Here is a 19,224-nt window from a genome sequence, read left to right on the forward strand (position 1 = left end):
AATTCCACAGACACTTATGTCTCCATTTTTTTACCATGTATGGCCTCTGTGTACTCTTTATGACAATAAATCCCGGGAATTTATTCATTCCGCTTATACATTGCAGGCATTTTAGAGCTCTAGGGCTTGTATCTGAGAAGTAAACAAAAAAAAGGATAAGGGAGTGAAAGAGAATGACATACTGTATACTGTCGGGATTCTGTGTCTAATGGGTCTGATTTCAGTATTGGCAGACATCCAGGATAGCAGATGGTCTTATGATGACAGCAGCAAGTAATTTGCACTAATAAACAACACCAGTCTGTTTAACAAAGGCAAATATTATATTAATTCAGGAACTTAAAGTGCCTCTATTATACTGTTTTTTTTTTTTTTGTTTTGGAGGTCTCCTTCAATAGTTTTAACTTTCTCATAATACAGATTCCACATCACCTTATTTCTCAAAGAGTCTTAAAACGGTTCATTCAAAGATTCAGTCTTTCTAAACCCCTTCCTTCTTCAAGCCTACTCTGCTGTGATTGGTCAGATTGACCAGTCTGTTGTGATTGGTTGGCTATACTACTTACAGTTCGTGTCAGAAATGGGGCTGTCCTTAATATTCAACGAGAAGAGGCTTAGTTGACCAAATTTAAATTAGTCGGTTAGTCCCAAAAATAAGTAAAAAAAAAAAAAAAAAACTCCACAGGAAGTGAAGTCAAGCAGTGGACAGATCATTAACACAGCTGGTCCATGTGGAAATTACAGTATGTCAGACAGGAAATCCAAATGTTCGCCTATCATTCAGCGACCTAAAATATGGCTTATCATTTGAAACATGTCAGTAGCTTGACGTTAGCCACTTTTTTGGCCGCTTACTCTGTTGTGTGCTTATGTGCCAGCTGATAGCGACAAATGTATGGGATAATGTATATGCGAGGCGGTTGTTAGCCTGAAGGGGTTGTAATGTATTCGCTATAACCGCTTCACTATACTTTATTCTGCTTATTACATGGCTACCTACCAAATAAATCAGCAATTTGACTCAAAATATTGACTTAAAAAGGTGTTTATTGATTTAAAAACAAGTATTGCTTCTGCTAAAGAAAATAGTATGTTCCGTCTCTGAACTGACTCCATGGCAACGGTGTGTTACACTTAGCAGCGCTGCAGTCTGTTAACAAGAATTATGGTGCGTTCTATTATAGCCAACGAACCGACTCGGACCTCGGATTTGACGTCACGTCCACACTTCAAGCGTTCTATTTGTTTTGCGCGTCCGAGTCGGAGAAAAAAATGGACGCCACCCGGAAAGCTGTTATAATGGTAGCACTAGCCGAGTACCAGGCACTTACATTAAAAAAAAAATTATTATGACTACACCTTTTTAAAAGGCAGCCATTTGAACTTGAAAATGTTCACTTTATTAATGTTTTTCATGTTAATCTTCTGTTAGCAACACTAGCAACGTCAGTAATTGCACTCACAACAACCGATTCCCATACCTACAGGGGACGCAGTAATATGAGTGATTATAACCGTCATTTAAAATACCAAATCGGTTCAAAAACAATGAAAACAATTCATTCTTACAAGTCACAGGGCGCAGCCATCTTGAATTCCGAAACGGAATTCTTGCTCGGTGTCCTCACGGTTGTCCGACGTGTTGCTAGGCAACGTCTGTCGTCCGATTCGGATCTCCGAGACGGATGAATAATAGAACGCACCATTATACCATGGTCTGGGTGAATACTCGATTCTGATTGGCTGCACGGTGTCCGTTAAAAAGTGATAGAGGACACCTAGTAAAGTAGTTCTGGTGAAACTGCCTGTTTACCATTCGAAATTAATAAATAAATGCGCTGCCTACAACGGCTGTGAGTAAGCATAGCAACAGGCAGTCACATGCTCTATCATCTAACGTTAGATATTATAGCCTAATACAACAATGAGCGACTTCGTGCTATTTCTTTTAACATTTATGGAGAATGTGGCAACTTTGACGACTGGTATGCTGCTGAAGAAAGAAAAAATGTAAATAAAACGGAGAAAATTACACCGCTGCTGCTCTGCTCCATTGAACTCTATTGGTAACGACGTAACTTGCGACCATAGTTGGATAACGATGCTTTCGGGAAACGCACCCCTGAATGAGACCCTGCGGGAGTTTTACGCAGCTGTCCAGACAACCAAGGCAGGAGAAGGCTGAACGTTACAGCGTTTCAAGCCTAAGGAGCCTGAGGCAAATGACCCTCTCTTTGATCTGATTAATTTATTGCCCTCTATAACGTTAAGCGCAAATCGCTGGAGCTCAGAGCTAATTGTTTTTTTATTGTTGTTTGATTAATTGTTTTAGGTGTAATAAAAAAAACAATGCCTACCTTTGTGTTTCATGAAAAAAAAATGCATTTGTGAACCTGAAGGGATAAGAGCTAAGCGGACTAAATATCTCCGGTTGCTAGATAAACAGTCAGTCAAGTTATTATTTGTAAAAACTAGATTTAGCCTAATTAAAATATAAACTAATGTTTTAAAAATGTTTTATTTGGCAAGTGACCATGGTATAAGTGGGTTAATGCCCTCCGAGGTGTCCATTGTCAGGTTTTAATGGACTTCGGCGGAGGCAACCGTCCTCCGCTGCGCGTCGGCCGGTTTACGCCTCGCCGTCGTCCATTAAAACCTGACAATGGACACCTCGTCGGGCATTAACCCTTACATAACAGACAACATTATACATTAGAATTCAACCAAGCCACGTAATAACAAGCAAACCTAACCTTAGAAAACTACGATGTTATAAACACATTGCTAGGATGATGCAGACGTCAATGCCCGACGACAACAGAGGCAGCCTGTGGTGTGGGAACGACAGCGCTCCAAACTGTTCTGGGAGATCATGGTTCAGAGACACTTCACGGAAACCATTTGGTTGAAGCATTTTTTTTGCTTTGTCCACTTGTCTTTGTTCACATCCGCCATGTGTGCGCAAACAGATCGGGAAAACTGGCCGGAAATGAATGTTTTGTGGCGTGTTGCAACCATAAAAGGGCCTAAAACTTAATCGCAATTCCTTATGTATTCAGCAAATAATGTTTCCATCAGCTTTTATCGCATTTAGCCGTATATCGATCAAGATAAAATCCGATGAGACCGAACGTATTTCATTTGAGTCGATATTCATGAAACTGAATCGAATTTTACTGTTTGCATAAGGTATTTTCCATTCGATATCACTTAATTCGGATAAAAACGTGTGGATGGAAACATGGCTAGTGACTGGAGGTGCCACAACATACTTTTAGGTGACAATTTGTCAGGCACTTTGATCTTTAAAAATTTGCAGCCCTTTTACATTCACAGCTATATTACACAGTATAATATAAAAAAGCATAATAAGGGGCAGTTCAAGGTAGCCGTAGTCTCCCTGTAGACAGTCTGAGGCTTTATCTAAAGTGGAAACAAAAGGCTTTAGATATGCAACATTTACGTTTACCTATGGCATATAGCCATGCTGCAAAAGGCTACTTTTACCTCATTATTATTTTGATTTCTTCAGGCGTGTGTGTGTGTTAAACGTCTGAGTGTAATAATCAGATTAAAAATGAGAAGAAAATTCATGAAAGCAAGGGAAAAGTGCATTCTGTAGTAATTTAAATATACAATTTGTTCACATGTCATGAATATGCATGAAGAGCAAACCAGAGTAGACTTAGAACCTTGTGATGATCTAAATAAAGGCTCTTTTCAGCTTTCAGTAAAAGCAGGGTCTTAGCATTCGATTTCTGTAAAATGTGGAGTGCAGTTTGTGAAGCAGGTCTTTGTGCCATGTCATGTACATGAAATGAGTCAGTCTTTGAAGTACTTTGAAAACCTTGAACAAAAAAGGGAAAGAATTAATGGAAGTCATTCATTATTAACCCCCCAGATGGAAGCCTTATTGATTATCAATTTTGACAAACAAATCCTCCATACAGAATCCAGTTCAAACCAGATCATTCTTCCATCTGCCTCTTATTTTAATTAGCCAAACCTCATTAAGTGCTCAAAATAATGCAAGATCATTTGTGACAAAAAGGTTAGTATAATGTCATCAACCAAATTTTCCACACACAAAAGAACTAGCGCATCAATACTAAAATAATTTTCTCAATCAACATTTTGTCTTGCTTAAAGCACCTAAACATTTAGACAGTTGAACACGTGTGTAAATTTAAAATATACTTGCATCTCAAAATGCTTTTATGACACAAGATTAATGTAAACACATTCAGTTACGTCTCAAGGGGTTAAACAGACAGGACAAAACACATTATTTTTCACAAGAGATCTGTGCATTGGTGTGAATCCAGCTTGTGGGATCTACCGCGGTCTATGAGGTCATCAGTAATAATGAAACAACTTTAAAGACAATCGCATCGCGTTAAAAATCACTCGCAGCTCTTGAAAGGAAAACGCTCGGATATACTCTTAAAAACTGAAAGCGCTCTTTGTTTTTTTCTTGTAAAATGAAACAGTAACGCTTCCTTTTACAGTCCAGTTACCCATGTAAATACCATGTACTTATTTTAGTAACTACAATTACTGGGTAATAACTAGTACTAACCCTGAACCTACCCCTAAACCTACCCCTGTTCCATGTTACTTGCCTTATATTAGCCAGTCCTGTAAAAGGAAGCGTTATCAATGAAACTATATTAGTTAAATTAGGCTATTTACAATTCTTAACATGCAATTTTTTTAATTACATTTAAAAAAAAAGTTCTGTTTTGCAAAAACACATTTAAATGACCAAGTGTAAATGAAAAACGCATGGCGCATACCAGGTGTAAACAGGCCGTACAACTTGAGCTTTTAAACCCCACTCTTTATAAACCATTGTATTTTAAAGTTATTTAATAAGATGCATGGCACGACCGCAAGTCACAGCTGGTCGACCGTAGTGTTAAAATCACATGGCAGACACTGTGTTCTGGAGGGAGAAAAGAAGACACTGGATTACTCTAATGGCAAAATCATTAAGCACAAGAGAGACCCTCGGCTCTTACTTTGTTAAAATGGCTCCTGTGAGTGACTCCATAATCTCTCCTCTGAGTGCTTTTGTGGTGTCTCATTTCAGCTCCCCTGTGGTCGTTTGTGTGTGCGGCTTGTTTTTATGTTTCACCACTGCATATGCACCAGCGTTAATCTTCTCGTGTGTCTGTGTGCATCATGCTGCTGATAGCTAGTGTTTATGTGGTACTCTACTGATGTCTCCCACTCCTCATGTTCAAACCATTATGGCACTATTACAGTGCGGAAGTTCTTTGTTCTGCACGTCCATGATGACAGCTGTGGCATGTTGCTGTCGGATTTAGAGATTTCTATAATATGCTGCAAGGTAATAGCAAAAAATGGCAGATGCATCAAACGTGGGAAAGGAACACTGCATGTGGCTGTAGGCTGTTTGTTTGACTAGTATTTTTCAGATATTTTTCTTGGACTCGGAGGCTGAATTAAACCATGCTCTGATGCTGTGCTGTTTTAACCCCCAGGGCAGGAGAACGACTTTATTGGGGTGGCCCGTGAAAGTCTCTCAGAGACCAGTGTTTTTAGACTGTGTGGTGCCATGGTTAGTGTCCTACTCCTTTGCTGGAGAAAACCTGCTCTACACAGTCAGTTTTGCCTCTCTTTTGTGTATCTTTTCAGATTGCAGACTTTTCCAGTCACAACTTGATTCTATTATCTTGGAAGCTTGTAAGGAGCTGAGATACTGCAGAGAAGGAGATTTGGCCTGTAACGTGAGCATGTGGAATCCAGAGAAAGACATTATGTTCCAAATCGTATATTGACAGCGAAACCGTATGTGTGCCTGGCAGGCGTTTTGAGCCGTTTTAAGGGCCGCCAATTGATGAAGCAGTTTTATTTGTGGTGGAAAGTCGAGCATGATTTAATAACGGAGACGTGCTGCCCATAGCTCAGCCGAGGCTCAAGTGTAATTGAGGTAAATGATCAGATCAGTTTGGAGAGCACTTGTGAATAACAACCAGAGAGGCTCTTGTTCAGTAGTTCTAAATCACATTTAATAACCAGGCCGCTCTGAAGCAAGTTAAAGTCTTGCGTCCTTATGAAACCTTCTCACGGTGTGATAGACCTTGATTTAGTGGTAAGAGGGTAAAAGATGAAGTTGTTCTGACTGGCTGTGTGTTTGTTTGAGGATGCTGATGTCAGGTTGTGTTGTGATGTGGCTGTCTGTTGTTTTGGCACAGGCACAATGTTTTTCCAAGAGGTGAATCTCTGGAAATCACGTCCAAGAGCCTCTCTAACTTCTTCTGCTAATGTTTTCACATGGTTCTTTATTTCTTAAGCTGGCTGTTAGATCATTATACAATAACACTGGTATTGATTTGTGCTCATCGTATCTGTTCTTTCACTGTTTCAGTTCATTCATGTCTTTTTATCCTGTAGTTTTGGAGATGTATAAATAAAAATAATAAAATACTAATACATAAATAAATAAATAAATAAATAAACATTTTTTTATATATCCAAATTAGTTTGAGAAATAACTGCTATAATCAAATACCTATAATAATACTTATTGAAAGAACACACTCAATAACAATAACATTTTCCTCTGAGATGGTATATCTGTTTGGCTTTCTAAATGATTACGTTTTTTTTTTTTTACTCTATTTTTGATTGATTGATTGATTGATTGACAATTTTACAAGATATTTAACACTGCAACATGGTTAATGTGCTCGGTTATGTATTGTAACATAATATTTTTAGTGTAGTAGGGTTTGCAATGTATAATATTGCCTGAATTTCACTTTTAATCCATTCATCATACAAATTGATCCATTTCTTGATGTACGTTTTCAACTTCACTAATGGAGTTGATGGTGAAAACCTTCCAGTATTTTCCTCTCTGGTGGCTTCATTTATGTCTAATATCCCTTTTGTTAAATCTATTATGCTCTTTTCTAAATTTCACAGCAGGCATATGAGCCAATCAATCAAGGGAACATTTACAACTCTGATGTCATGCATCATTGTCCTTTTAATGTATCACTCTTCCTATGTGTGGCCAAACACCTAGGCTTGTCTTTGCCATGTAATTTACTGTATCCAGGCTGCACTTTTGTTCACAGAGTTATGAGGTGAATGAGAATGAATTCTAATGGAATATGATATAGGCCTTGTAATAAACTCAGAATGGAAACATATTACAATATCACATGCTGCAGGGGCTCGTTCCCATACTGAAATAGACATGGCTGAGTTGCAGCTACGCATGCAAAGGGTGAAGTTATTCTTAAGGGGATGTTTTCCACATAGCACAGATGGACACAAATCATACTCACGCTGATTGATTTACTCTGGAATGGTGAGGGGAAATTCCTTCTGATGGCCAAAGATAAAAGGCGGCTGATAAGTGTTGAATCTAATACTATAACAAAGTCATACTGTGTAAGCAATCACTTTTTGTGTCATGTACAGTAGCTATGCTTAGAAGCATTTTGGATTGCTTAGTTGGTACACAAATATAGCCTACTAGGAATTCATTTTAATGCACTGAACATTGAAAACATCAGTCATAACCAGGCATACATTAAATACATAATTTATTACATAATACAAATAGCATGACATGTATTTCATAAATACCACTAAGACAAATATGGTTGAACGTATTTCACTGTAGTTCAACGAAACAGTGATAAATCTTGTGCGAAAGTAGCTCAAAGGAATCTAGGTAAACATCGAACAACATTATATACAGTACACACATGCCATGAATTAAGCTTTCCTAAGAGAGTTGTGGAGTGGGAAGTAGAACGTTTGCCTACTGCAATGTTCATTAGCATTATGATTATGAAATCTGCTCTTATCATTAAGGCAATATTCAGGGAATATTTAATCACATCTTCTTCATGCATCATAAGAGGCTGTCCACACTGTGCCTATACTTGCAAATGTGGCATTTAATTTCCTTGCAGGCACAATGTCAGTTTCAATTCTGGAGCAGAACATTTTAACAATGTCTTGTTCCCTTTTTAGCTGTACAGACTCAGATGATGGACTACAAAATGCACAAAGAATTTTTTTTCTTTTTTGTTTGTATTTCACTTGCCAGTGTGACACTGGAAATGTATACTGGGATCTATTTGCATAACTGCAGCATTTTGCAAAGCAAACATTTTTGTTTCAAATGTCATTGTATAAATTCCCATTGTATAAATAGTTAGATTTAAGCCTCTAATAATAGGGGGTTTACAAAAAGTTGTTTGGCTGATCATGTGATCTCAACATGGTGGAAACCTGTATGACCACCTGTAAATAAAATGGCTTTTTCTTGGCGATGATATGACCATACAAATTTGAACAGATTTGTTAAACTATCAATGAAAAAATGTAAAAGGTGACATCAATATGATGTAAGTAGCGTGACATTAACTCCAGAGCATTGCTTAATCACTAGGATGAAGGTGCAAATTCATGAGGGGTTGCATTAACTGTGAACCATATCTAACTCAAAAACATATGAATGTAAACACTTTACTCAACAGGTTAACTGTGTCCACAGAGAACAACATAAGATCGCATTGCCACAATTCGTGATTGCACAGATATTTCAGTTAGCACAAGATATTACAGGTCAGAGTTTCTCACGGTGAGCGACATGCAGAGAAAAACCTTCCCAGAAGGGTGCAGTGTTAACAAATTTGTACAAGCTGTCACATTCAGTTTCACATCCTGAAAAAGGACATGCACGCTCTCTCTGTCTCTGGTAGTTCACTGTTTACAGAAAAACTGCATTATTGTAATCTCTACAGTCTTTAAAATATTTACAAATACATTGATATTTTTATCATTTATGTTTCAAATGTCAAAGATTTACAAAGCACCCTTTTAAGAGGCTATAGTTTTAAACTGCTCTTTGATGCATTAATGCCTCCATGGGACAGAAATAATTGTTGCATTGCCGCATTTTATCCATTAAAAGGAAACATAGAAATGTCACAAATCCTCAGAGCACACACACAAATTGATATGGACCACGGAATTTCTTTCAACTTTCACAGTGTTTGACAGGCTGCACAGTAACAGAGAGCCACTTGCCATAAATGAATAGTTCATCAACACTGGCAAGTTTTGAAATGGTTTACCACTTATGCAGTTCATGATATGCATGGAACATTAGATTAAACGTGGATTAAATGTGTGTGAGGAACAGGGAAATTGCTTTGCACTGCGTGCATTAGATGACCCTAACAAGAAACTCAATACCTCTTGATTTATTTATCTTTTTAGTCTAGATAATGTTTTTGGTAATGAGGGAGTCACATAATGACTTTAATAAACACTGAATCTCAGGGATTTACACATAAGGCCTGTTGGACTTTGCCTATTTGTATTGGAAAATGTTAAAAACATTCCCATGGTGAATTAAGGATTTGGCTGCATTCAGGACTAAGCCTGCTAAGAGGCAAAAATTGCAGATTTGTAGTTTGGTGCATAAATTGGTTTATGATATATTTAGTGATTTCCATCGAAGAATGCTCAGTTTATCAGTCTCCTGACTGAAGTCTTGCTGAAGTTTCATTTTGCGTAAAAACGTGTATGGCCGTGTGGTTTCATTTCCTTTTGCATTATGGTAAGATGTGTTGTTTCAGTGTTGGGTTGGGTGAATTTTAAAACATACATTGTATAGAATCCAATTTGAACCAAGTAACAAGTAAAATTGCAAGTATTTTCAAGTATTGCTTCAAAAAGGCAACCCCTGTTTTACTCTGCTAATCTAATGAAAGCAGATCATTCTTTTAAACTGCAGCTCTGTTCCTCAATTCATGCAAGATGCCTATGAAGAAGGAAGTCCCTCTAGTGAACAACCAGTTCAAAGTGTCGTTTATCTTGACTGTGATAGAAGTACATTCTTTCTGATTATTTCTCTCCATTTAAAACTGAAAGCCTAAACTTTTTGAGCGAGGTTATGGTGAAATTAACCGATAAAGTGAATCTAGAAACAATGAGGTAGATAAAAAAACAATCTTTTAAAAATGTCCTTTTTTCCATCACACACCCACCATTGGCCACTTACCAGAAGAGGCGTTACCTGTCCTTATGTGACATATTGAGAAGTCACATTGGAATGAGTCAGGACTCGCAAGGTGATTTATAACACACTCATTAGGTTTTTACTGCAGCTCCCATTGGAGTCTATTTTATCTCCTGACATGCAACCGTCTTTCTCTGAGTTGCCCTCTGCTGGGTCACTGTCCTCTGAGCTGCCTTTGCTTCGCCCTCGGTGTTCGCTCTTCCAGCTATGCCCACTATATCTATATCCATTGGTTGGCCTAACGTTAGGGTAGCGTGACCTGTTGAGGCATAGGATTTCCTTGAAAGCGTACCTGAACTCTGGACTCCTACAGTAGATCAGTGGGTTGAAGGCTGAGTTAGCGTAGCCTATCCAGTTTAATATTCTGAATGTCAAGTTGTCCACATCTGTCATTGTCGCTACCACATTTAGTACAAAAAACGGCAGCCAGCACAGTGTGAATATACCCATTATGATGCCCAAAGTCTTCAAAGCTTTATGTTCCTTCAGGCAGAACTTGGGCTTCTTGGCGGTCCTCACCTCGCAATGGCTGCTCACCACGTTTTGCTTTTTATTATTGTTGTTCTGAGCGTGAAATCGCCCTTCACTTTTGTCAATCTTTTTCAGTTGCTTTCTTGCTTCCTGGAAGACCCGGCTGTAGACGAAAACCATGATGATCAGGGGGATGTAGAAGGAGATTATGGACGAGACGATAGCATAGGCAGTGTTGGTGTAAAATTCACAGCATGTCGCGTTACTCATGCAACAGTCTGCTTCAGGCGTGCCAGAAGTCCACCACTTCATATAGATTGGTAGGAAGGAAATGAGCCCGGCAATAACCCACACCAGCAGCACAATGACGCGAGCTCTGCTCTTGGTCAGTAAGGACTGATAGCGGAAGGGGGATGTTATGGCGAGGTAGCGATCCAGAGCGATGACACAGAGCGTTTCGATACTGGCCGTGACGCACAGAACATCAGTAGCCGTCCAGAAATCACACCAGAAGCTGCCGAAGTGCCAAGTGCTCAGGATGATGTGAAGGGCGCCGAAAGGCACCACCACTAATCCCATGACCAGATCAGCACAAGCAAGTGATGTAATGAAGCAATTAGTGACGTTCTGAAGTCGTTGGAATCGGCCGATGGCTGTTATCACCAACACGTTGCCAAAGACGATGGCCAGGACAAGAATGGACATCAGTGTGCCCAGCAGCACCATCTGTACTTCGCTTTTGGTGGAGTTGTTCAAATTTGTGAAGTTCTGACAGTCAGTTGCATTTGGATTGGGCTGTGTGTTTCCCATGACCTGACAGAGATTGAGAAGGAAAAGGAGGACATTTAATTCTAAATTAGTTAATAAAAAATAACAACACAGAGGTTTTTGCATTTGAGTGGTAAATCATGTTAAATGCAAACAGTTAGTAAACAAGATGAAAAACAGTGAAATTCCATGCAGACAATGCCATTTTTTTTACAAACCTTCAAAAAAGACTTCCACTTATTCCATACAATGTTTAAGTACTCTTTTGAGGTCTGTAGGGTTGTTATGAACGAGTAGATCCTCCCTTCATTATGGCTTTCTCTTGCATGTTCTCTTTCTCTGTCACCACAGCACTTTTCTCAACCTCTCTTACACACAGTCACTCTGCTGAGCGGTGTTACGTTAAATGTGGCTCTCAGGCTACTTGTCAGAGCCCTTATAACATTCTGTGATGACATCATAGCTGACTTCCAGCCAATGAGCTCTGAGAGGGAGGTGAAGGCTGTGCTGCTGCAATAGATTAAGTAACAACATTCTGACAGCTACAGTGGGACTGTTTGAATTGTATTTCAAACTGTTCATGCAGACTTGTTTTAAAGGGGTCATATAATGGTACATGCACTTATAAGTTAATTGTACTGAAATGTGTGTTGGCAGTGCCTGTACACATCCGTCATATAATGATAACAATCCACCAAGTCTTTTTGTTTTAATCTCTTTATATGTTTTCCTGCCTCTAATTGAGCCATTCGATTTTGTGACGTCACTAAATAGGACGCCCCTCCCACGAATGTTCATTGACAACAGCGTTTCAATACACCCCCGCCCTGAGCGAGCTGTCATCATAGTCCGCTATTGTTGATAAAATGGATCAGAATGGTGTATAAGCGATTGTGGTGTTCTGTTCTTGGGTGTAATGATGAACACAGCAGTCATTTTGATGTTCCTAAATCCGTCGATGGGACATCGACACAATTCTAATGTTTTTGGCTCTTTGACACCACCACAATGGATTTGAAAAGAAATGAACAACATGCGTAGCCTGGGTTTCCTCATTCTGCCTTATTCGCGCTGCTAGGCAGTCTGGATACCGTGAACCAAATTTTCCCCTGATTTAGGCAACCAATCACAGAACGGGGAGGGAGCACAGGCGCATTTGACAGACGTACAGGCACATTTGATAGACATTCGTTGCACCCAATAATACCACACCTCAAATACGAGAAATTGAACGTGTGGTTTCCAGACCACGTTTCATTCTCAGTGATACGTGGTCTGGTGTTAGCCAGGCTACAACATGTGCTTTAACTGCAGACTTTCAACTTAAATTTTAGGATATTTATATCCGAATCAGGTGAACCGTGTAGGAATTACAACAGTTTGTATATTCCTAGTTTACACTGCATGGGTTATTAGAAAGATAGACTATGAAACAAGCTAGACCAGAGGAGAATTGCAAATCATTATGTCTAGAGCCATCATAATTAAAACACAAATAGCCAATTTATGTGTGTGTGGTTGTGTAAGGTTGTGGAGTCTAATGCTTGTGCTTAAAATGTGTGCTTAATTTAACTTAAAAAGGTCTGCAAGGTTTTAAAGCTTGAGCAGTCTACATTCATGATCCATAAATGAAAATCTGTGTACATCTTCACATTGTGGATTTTCTGAAACACAATGCCCTTATCATTGTTTGAGCTGTTGGCTTTGCTTCCTGTGGGTCAGACCTGCTGAGCCGGTCTGGACAGTGTTTACATGCTAGAGAGAGTCACAAGATCTTGGTGCTAATTACTGGTGTCCATGTATCATCTGAATGTCCTCATCTAAATCATATCTTTATATTTCCTGTTATTCAGAATTGCTTGCTAAGCCAATTACATAGTGCTTTGTGTGTACCTTGAATTCTGTCATGTAAACTAGCATATAAACCTTATTAACAACCAATAAAAAAAATTATTACCATGTAATATATTACACTGTTCCCACATTGGACTAGCTCGAAAATGTATGATTCATCTGTGGGTGCCATATTTTCTGGCCAGACGCAGGAATTAATTTGGTAAGACCCTCACAGTGCTTTATGGTTGCACAGTGCTTTACCACCAGCCTGCACAGTGGTAACAAGACATGGTGGATCCATGTTCTCATTCTGTTAACGCAAAATTCGGACTCTGCCATCTGAATGTCTGAATGTCTACCAACAGAAGTCGAGACTCATCAGACCAGGCAACATTTTTGCATTCTTCAACTGTCCAGTTTTAGTGAGCTCTTGAAAACTGTAGCCTCTCTTTCCTATTTGTAGTGGAGATTAGTGGTACCCGGTGGGGTCTTCTGCTGTTGTAGCACATCCGCCTCAAGGTGTGTGCGTGTTGTGGCTTTACAAATGTTTTGCTGCATACCTCGGTTGTAATGAGTGGTTATTTCAGTCAAAGTTGCTCTTCTATTAGCTTGAATCAGTTGGCCCATTCTCCTGGTCTTGACCAGGACCACATCCCTAATAATCCTTTGGGTGAGTGAGTGTATGACCATATATATATATATATATATATATATATATATCAGTCAGGTCCATAAATATTAGGACATCGACACAATTCCAATCTTTTTGGCTCTATACACCACCACAATGGATTTGAAATGAAACAAGCAACATGTGCTTTAACTGCAGACTTTCAACTTTAATTTTAGGGTATTTATATCCAAATCAGGGAAACGGTGTAGGAAACAGTTTGTGCCTCCCACTTTTTAAGGCACCAAAAGTAATGGGACAATTGGCTGCTCAGCTGTTCCATGGCCAGGTGTGTGTTATTCCCTCATTATCCCATTTCCAAGGAGCAGATAAAAGGTCCAGAGTTAATTTTCAGGTGTGCTATTTGCATTTGGATTTGGTTGCCGTCAACTTTCAATATGAGATCCAAAGATCCATCACTATCAGTGAAGAAAGCCATCATTTGGCTGAAAAGAAGAAAAAAAAACATTAGAAAGAAAGCAAAAACATTAGGTGTGGCCAAATCAACTGTTTGGAGCATTCTTACCACTGAAAACAATTGTGGTGGATGACCAAATAATTCTTTCCCTGGTGAAGAAAACAACAGTTGGCCAGATCAAGGCCAACAGTTGGCCAGATCAAGACCACACAAAAAGAATTGTGTCGATGTCCCAATATTTATGGACCTGACTGTATATGTGTGTGTTTATATATATTTGATTTCATTCAACTTAATTTTTTTTTTTTTAATTTTAAGTAATCATTTAATTTTAATTTCATTCATGTTTTATTTTTTTAATCATTATTTCAATGAACAAAATCATTTTTATTTTAGTTAACAATAACACTGTTGAGTACAGTGAGTTTTTCATTTACTCCCACTTTTTTATTTGATACTTCTGTTTTTGGAATGCTTGGTATCGTTCCTCAAAAAGTCCATTATACTGTATAGTACAGCTTGTTTGGTACCAGCTCATAAATGTCCATCATTTCCAATACTAAGATTTAGCAATTTAATGTTTCGACCAATCACGTGTTAATTACGTGTTTAAAGGGGTGGTACAGTTCCTTTTTCACGAGATGTATAAATAAATAAATCTCTGATGTCCCTAGAGAGTGTTTGTAGAGTTTTAGCTCAAAATATCCCACAGATATTGATAGCAAGTTTAAGTTTTTGAGGGTTATCAAAGATGCACCATTTTGTGTACTTTAAATGCAAATGAGCTGCTGCTCCTGGCACAGAGGGTAGAGCTTCAAGAGCTTGTGTGTGTATGTGAGCAATTCTGATTACCTCGCAGACACACTAAGTCAGAAACTGTTCTGCCTTTTATGTTTAAACCGGAGTCAGACAAAGATGGAGAAACCAACAAGAAGTGGCAACACGTAGAATGCAACATGATGTTGCTGATGTGGAATTAACCATCTTCAATTAGCATATTCTGTCATGATAATCTATAAATGGCTCATATAGGAAGTGTTGTGAGATGCACACAGACTTTCGATTGCATATGAAAAGACGGATGCTACTGTTTGAGGTGATTCACAAATGTGCTCTACTACAACCACACTTCCTCTTTTCAACATGGGAACATGTGTTCCCGGGGGCGGGGTTTGTGTACATTTTAGGGTTGGTGATGTCACTAACCCATGAGAAATGTCTTGTTGTCCTTACTAGCCGTTTGTTGTAGTCCTTAAAAAACGATTTCTTTAAAAGCAAATGTCTCCCTTTGCTTTGACCTTTGAGTGTAACTTTGCAGATGTTGTTTATGCTCAAACAGCATTACACTCTAACTAAAGTTGAAATCATAATCAACCACCCCTTTAAAACATCTTTAAAGTGTTTAAAGTGTTAGCATTTGTGTCGTTGAGGTTTCAGTCTAGGCTGATAATTCAAAAAATTGAGGGTAGGAGTGATCTATGAACCGGAGAGTAAAGAAGAACTCATTGTCAGTTTAGCAAAGCTCGTAAGTACAAATTGTTCCAGGTTCAAGTTTTAAATGTGCTGAAAAGTGGTTTTTGTAATAAAAACATGTTTGCTAGATAAGATATCTTAAATCTTGATGTCCTGAGTTAAAACACAAACATCCAGGAATTACTTTCCCTCTTTTTAAAGACCAAGAATTGCATGCATGACCATGTCAACCAAACTGTTTTCCATATCAAATTTAATGCAAATTGGACATACACTGTACACTGTTCTGCACTACTGTTCAAAGGTTTGTGGACAGTAAGATTTTTAAAAAGGTTTTTCAGAGAATTCATTTATGCCATTCAAGGCTTCATTTTTTAAATCAAAAATACAATAAAAACAGTAAAAGTGTAAACTATTAAATAACTGTTTATTTCAATATACTTTAATTTATTCCTGTAACGGCAAAGCTGAATTGTCAGCTCATAATCAGTTACATTCAGTTACATGATCCTTCTAAGTCGATGTTTCGGAGCTAAAGAAATATTTCTTATGATCAGTATTGAAAGCAGTTGCTTCAGGATTCTTTGATAAGCAGAAATGTATTTAAATTATCATTGATTTAAATTATAAATAATTATACATTATAAATGTCTTTACTGTAGGGGTGGGCGATATAGCAATTTTGACTCACAATCAAAAAATCAATCGTGATTCACAATTTTATCACAATTCTTTTTCATGTTTGTTTTACTATTTCAATGTCTTTGTAAATAAAAACCACTGACACTGACACACACCAGCATGGACACCAAGACTATAGACCATTTTGCAAGATGTAAACAACACTGGTCCAGAAGCACTTTCTGTTTCAGTTTTTTTAACAATACATAAAACCTGGGATAAAATACAACCAACAGAACATATAAAACTGAATCAAAAAGTTAAACAAACATCTTTAAGATGTTTTCTTTACATGTGAAATAAAGAAAACGGTTACAAACTGAAACAGGAACTGTTTCTGGACCAGTGTTGTTTACATCTTGCAAAATGTTCTATAAGTTATCAAGCTTATTAGAAAAGCGTACTTTTCATATTATATGAAGAAAGCTAAAGCTCATACAAAAGCTAATTTTGGTCATGAAATATTCTCTGAGTCCATGATTCATAATACAATCATTCCACGCAAGTCAATATGTTGTGGTTTTCGTGAATCAGCAACAACATCACTGATATAGTTGGCTTCGCTCACAGCCGACTAGAGAGGCCTTATATGTTGTAGAATTTAATCTTAAGTAATCTCAGAATACTGATCTGCATTTGGAGAGTTCCATTGGAATCAGCTGTTTATTTTCCTAATATCTCTGTGTTATCTCCCAGTCCCAGACATAAATAAATTCCAACACCCCCGTGATCAGGAAATCCAGATGCTGGCTGGCAAAGTTATAAAGGGCATGGATGGTGGTCTTCCAGAATGTGCTCTATGGAGACATTTCTGCCAGTGAATACTGAAGCGAGAGCGGTGTTTTCATGTTGTTTCTTATTGGCTTGGTATGTATTGGCTCAACATCATAGCTCACTCTCCGAGAGCTGAAATCCTCAAGGAGAGGAGGGGCGTTTGGATATGTCCTAGAGGAGTTTTTGTATAAGACTGATAATGAGTCGGGCAGTTGCAGGCGGAGACTCTGTGGTGTTCTTAGAGTATGAAAAAAAATTTTTTTTTTCTGTATTGTCATTTCTGAAAGCTATGTTCGTGATAAATCAACAAGTATGAATGAACTTCATAATGAATCACCTTTGGCACACCCGTTTGAAACACTACAAACATTGCTGCGATTTAAAGGACAAACTGTTGTATGCCACTTAAGTGCCCAAACTGCAGTTTCCATTGAACAGAATGGAATAACAATAACTTACCATGCTGCTTTGATACTTTAAATATAATAATTCATCAGTCTTGCCAGATCCTGCAAGAGTACCATGCAACCTGGCCTGAAAATAACAGTGCAAAAACACAGTGTGTCATTCTGATCAAACTTTGTCTCTGATTAATTCTTTCCTTATCAGCACCTTGATGGCTTGTGTGTAGGCCTGCAGTGAGTTTCTTTTGGACAGATGTTGTCTACAGAAAAACCCATTTATGCAGCATTACTCACTGCTTCTGTGAAGTGCATACTGATTTTAAAAGCACTGTATAATTTTCCCCCCATACCCTTGAAACTGTCTGCTGACTTTATCATACTATGGACATTAATAGTTATGGGATGGTCTGTCCTTATGTCTGGTCCATATAAGGCCTTTAAACCTTTATATGATGGTTAGTGATATTGAAGATATATTCAAGGACCAGTGTTGGGTGTAACTAATTACTAAGTAATTAGTTACTGTAATTTAATTACTTTTCCCTTGAAAATGTAAAGTAAGGGATTACTCTTCATTTATCTGTAATTTAATTACAGTTACTTCTGATGTAATTGAGGTAAATACTGTGTATAGATCAATCCGATCTCACAGCGATTCATATGCATTTTATGAGGTGTCTAAATATTACGACCGCACTCGTACAAATTCATATGAATTATTGTAAAATATGTATGAAAAAAGTGTGAAATGTTATGAGATCAGACATAAAACAATAGTGGGTTTAACATCAAAATGTATTGTCTGATGTTAAAAAGTATGTTTTTATAATGTAACCTTCTCCACCTTGGTCTGTTTAAGGATAATTCATGCAATTTTATAGTATTTATTTGAAAGAATTAAAACAGATTCAAGTCTATCGTTGTATTATTCAGCTGGTTGAGATTGATATGGGATTTGAAAGTAATTAGTAATTAAAAGTAATTAAATACTTTTTAGAGAGAGTAATTAGTACAGTAATCTAATTACATTGTTGAAGAGGTAATTAGTAACTAGTAATTAATTACTTTTTTAGAGTAACTTACACTGTCAAGGACACGTCTATATGAACAAAAACATTGCAGGGAAGCTCAGCCCCTGGCCGTTAATAACAAGCTTTCCAGCTTTATTTAAAGTGTCAACTACCTCAAGGGGCAAAACATCTGGAGGGCTACTGGTTTGATATACTGGAAGAATATTCATTTGCCTTGTTTTTTTAAGCAGTCACATGCTGCTGCTATTTACACTGTTCTCTGTTCACACATGTTTTAGGAATATTATAAAACAGTTAGTTCCAATCCTTGATTCTGGTCAATAGCTGTGCTTTATTCATGATAAAACACAGCTATGACAGCTTCACCCAATGGTTCTGTTTGTCAGTGCGCAACACTGTAGTTCCTATGTGGTTTTTATTTAAGCTTTCATGAATATTACACATTGAAACGTTGTTATTCAGTCAGGGACTTTTTTTCTAGCAGAAGGAAGGCTCTGTGATTTTACTTCATGAAAGTTGCAAATATTTTCTTTTTTACTTTAATATTTTTATTGAGTGGTAACAGTTTTGATTTGTGAAGTACCCATACATTATACTGAAATACAAAATATAGGTCATAT

General features: G+C 37.8%; 1 protein-coding gene across 1 annotated transcript; it reads right to left on the reverse strand.

Moving 5' to 3' along the window:
* Window positions 1-7,566: 7,566 nt before the first annotated feature.
* Window positions 7,567-11,708, reverse strand: adrb2a (adrenoceptor beta 2, surface a). The gene is given in 3 exon segments (XM_039664550.2): window positions 7,567-10,143; window positions 10,145-11,362; window positions 11,536-11,708. Coding segments are annotated over 2 exon segments (1,242 nt in total). The 5' UTR covers window positions 11,360-11,362; window positions 11,536-11,708; the 3' UTR covers window positions 7,567-10,116.
* Between the last annotated feature and the right edge of the window lie 7,516 nt (window positions 11,709-19,224).

This window comes from Pimephales promelas, chromosome 9, assembly GCF_988280905.1.
Source record: "Pimephales promelas chromosome 9, fPimPro1.hap1.1, whole genome shotgun sequence".
In the NCBI taxonomy this organism is placed as follows: Eukaryota; Metazoa; Chordata; class Actinopteri; order Cypriniformes; family Leuciscidae; genus Pimephales; species Pimephales promelas.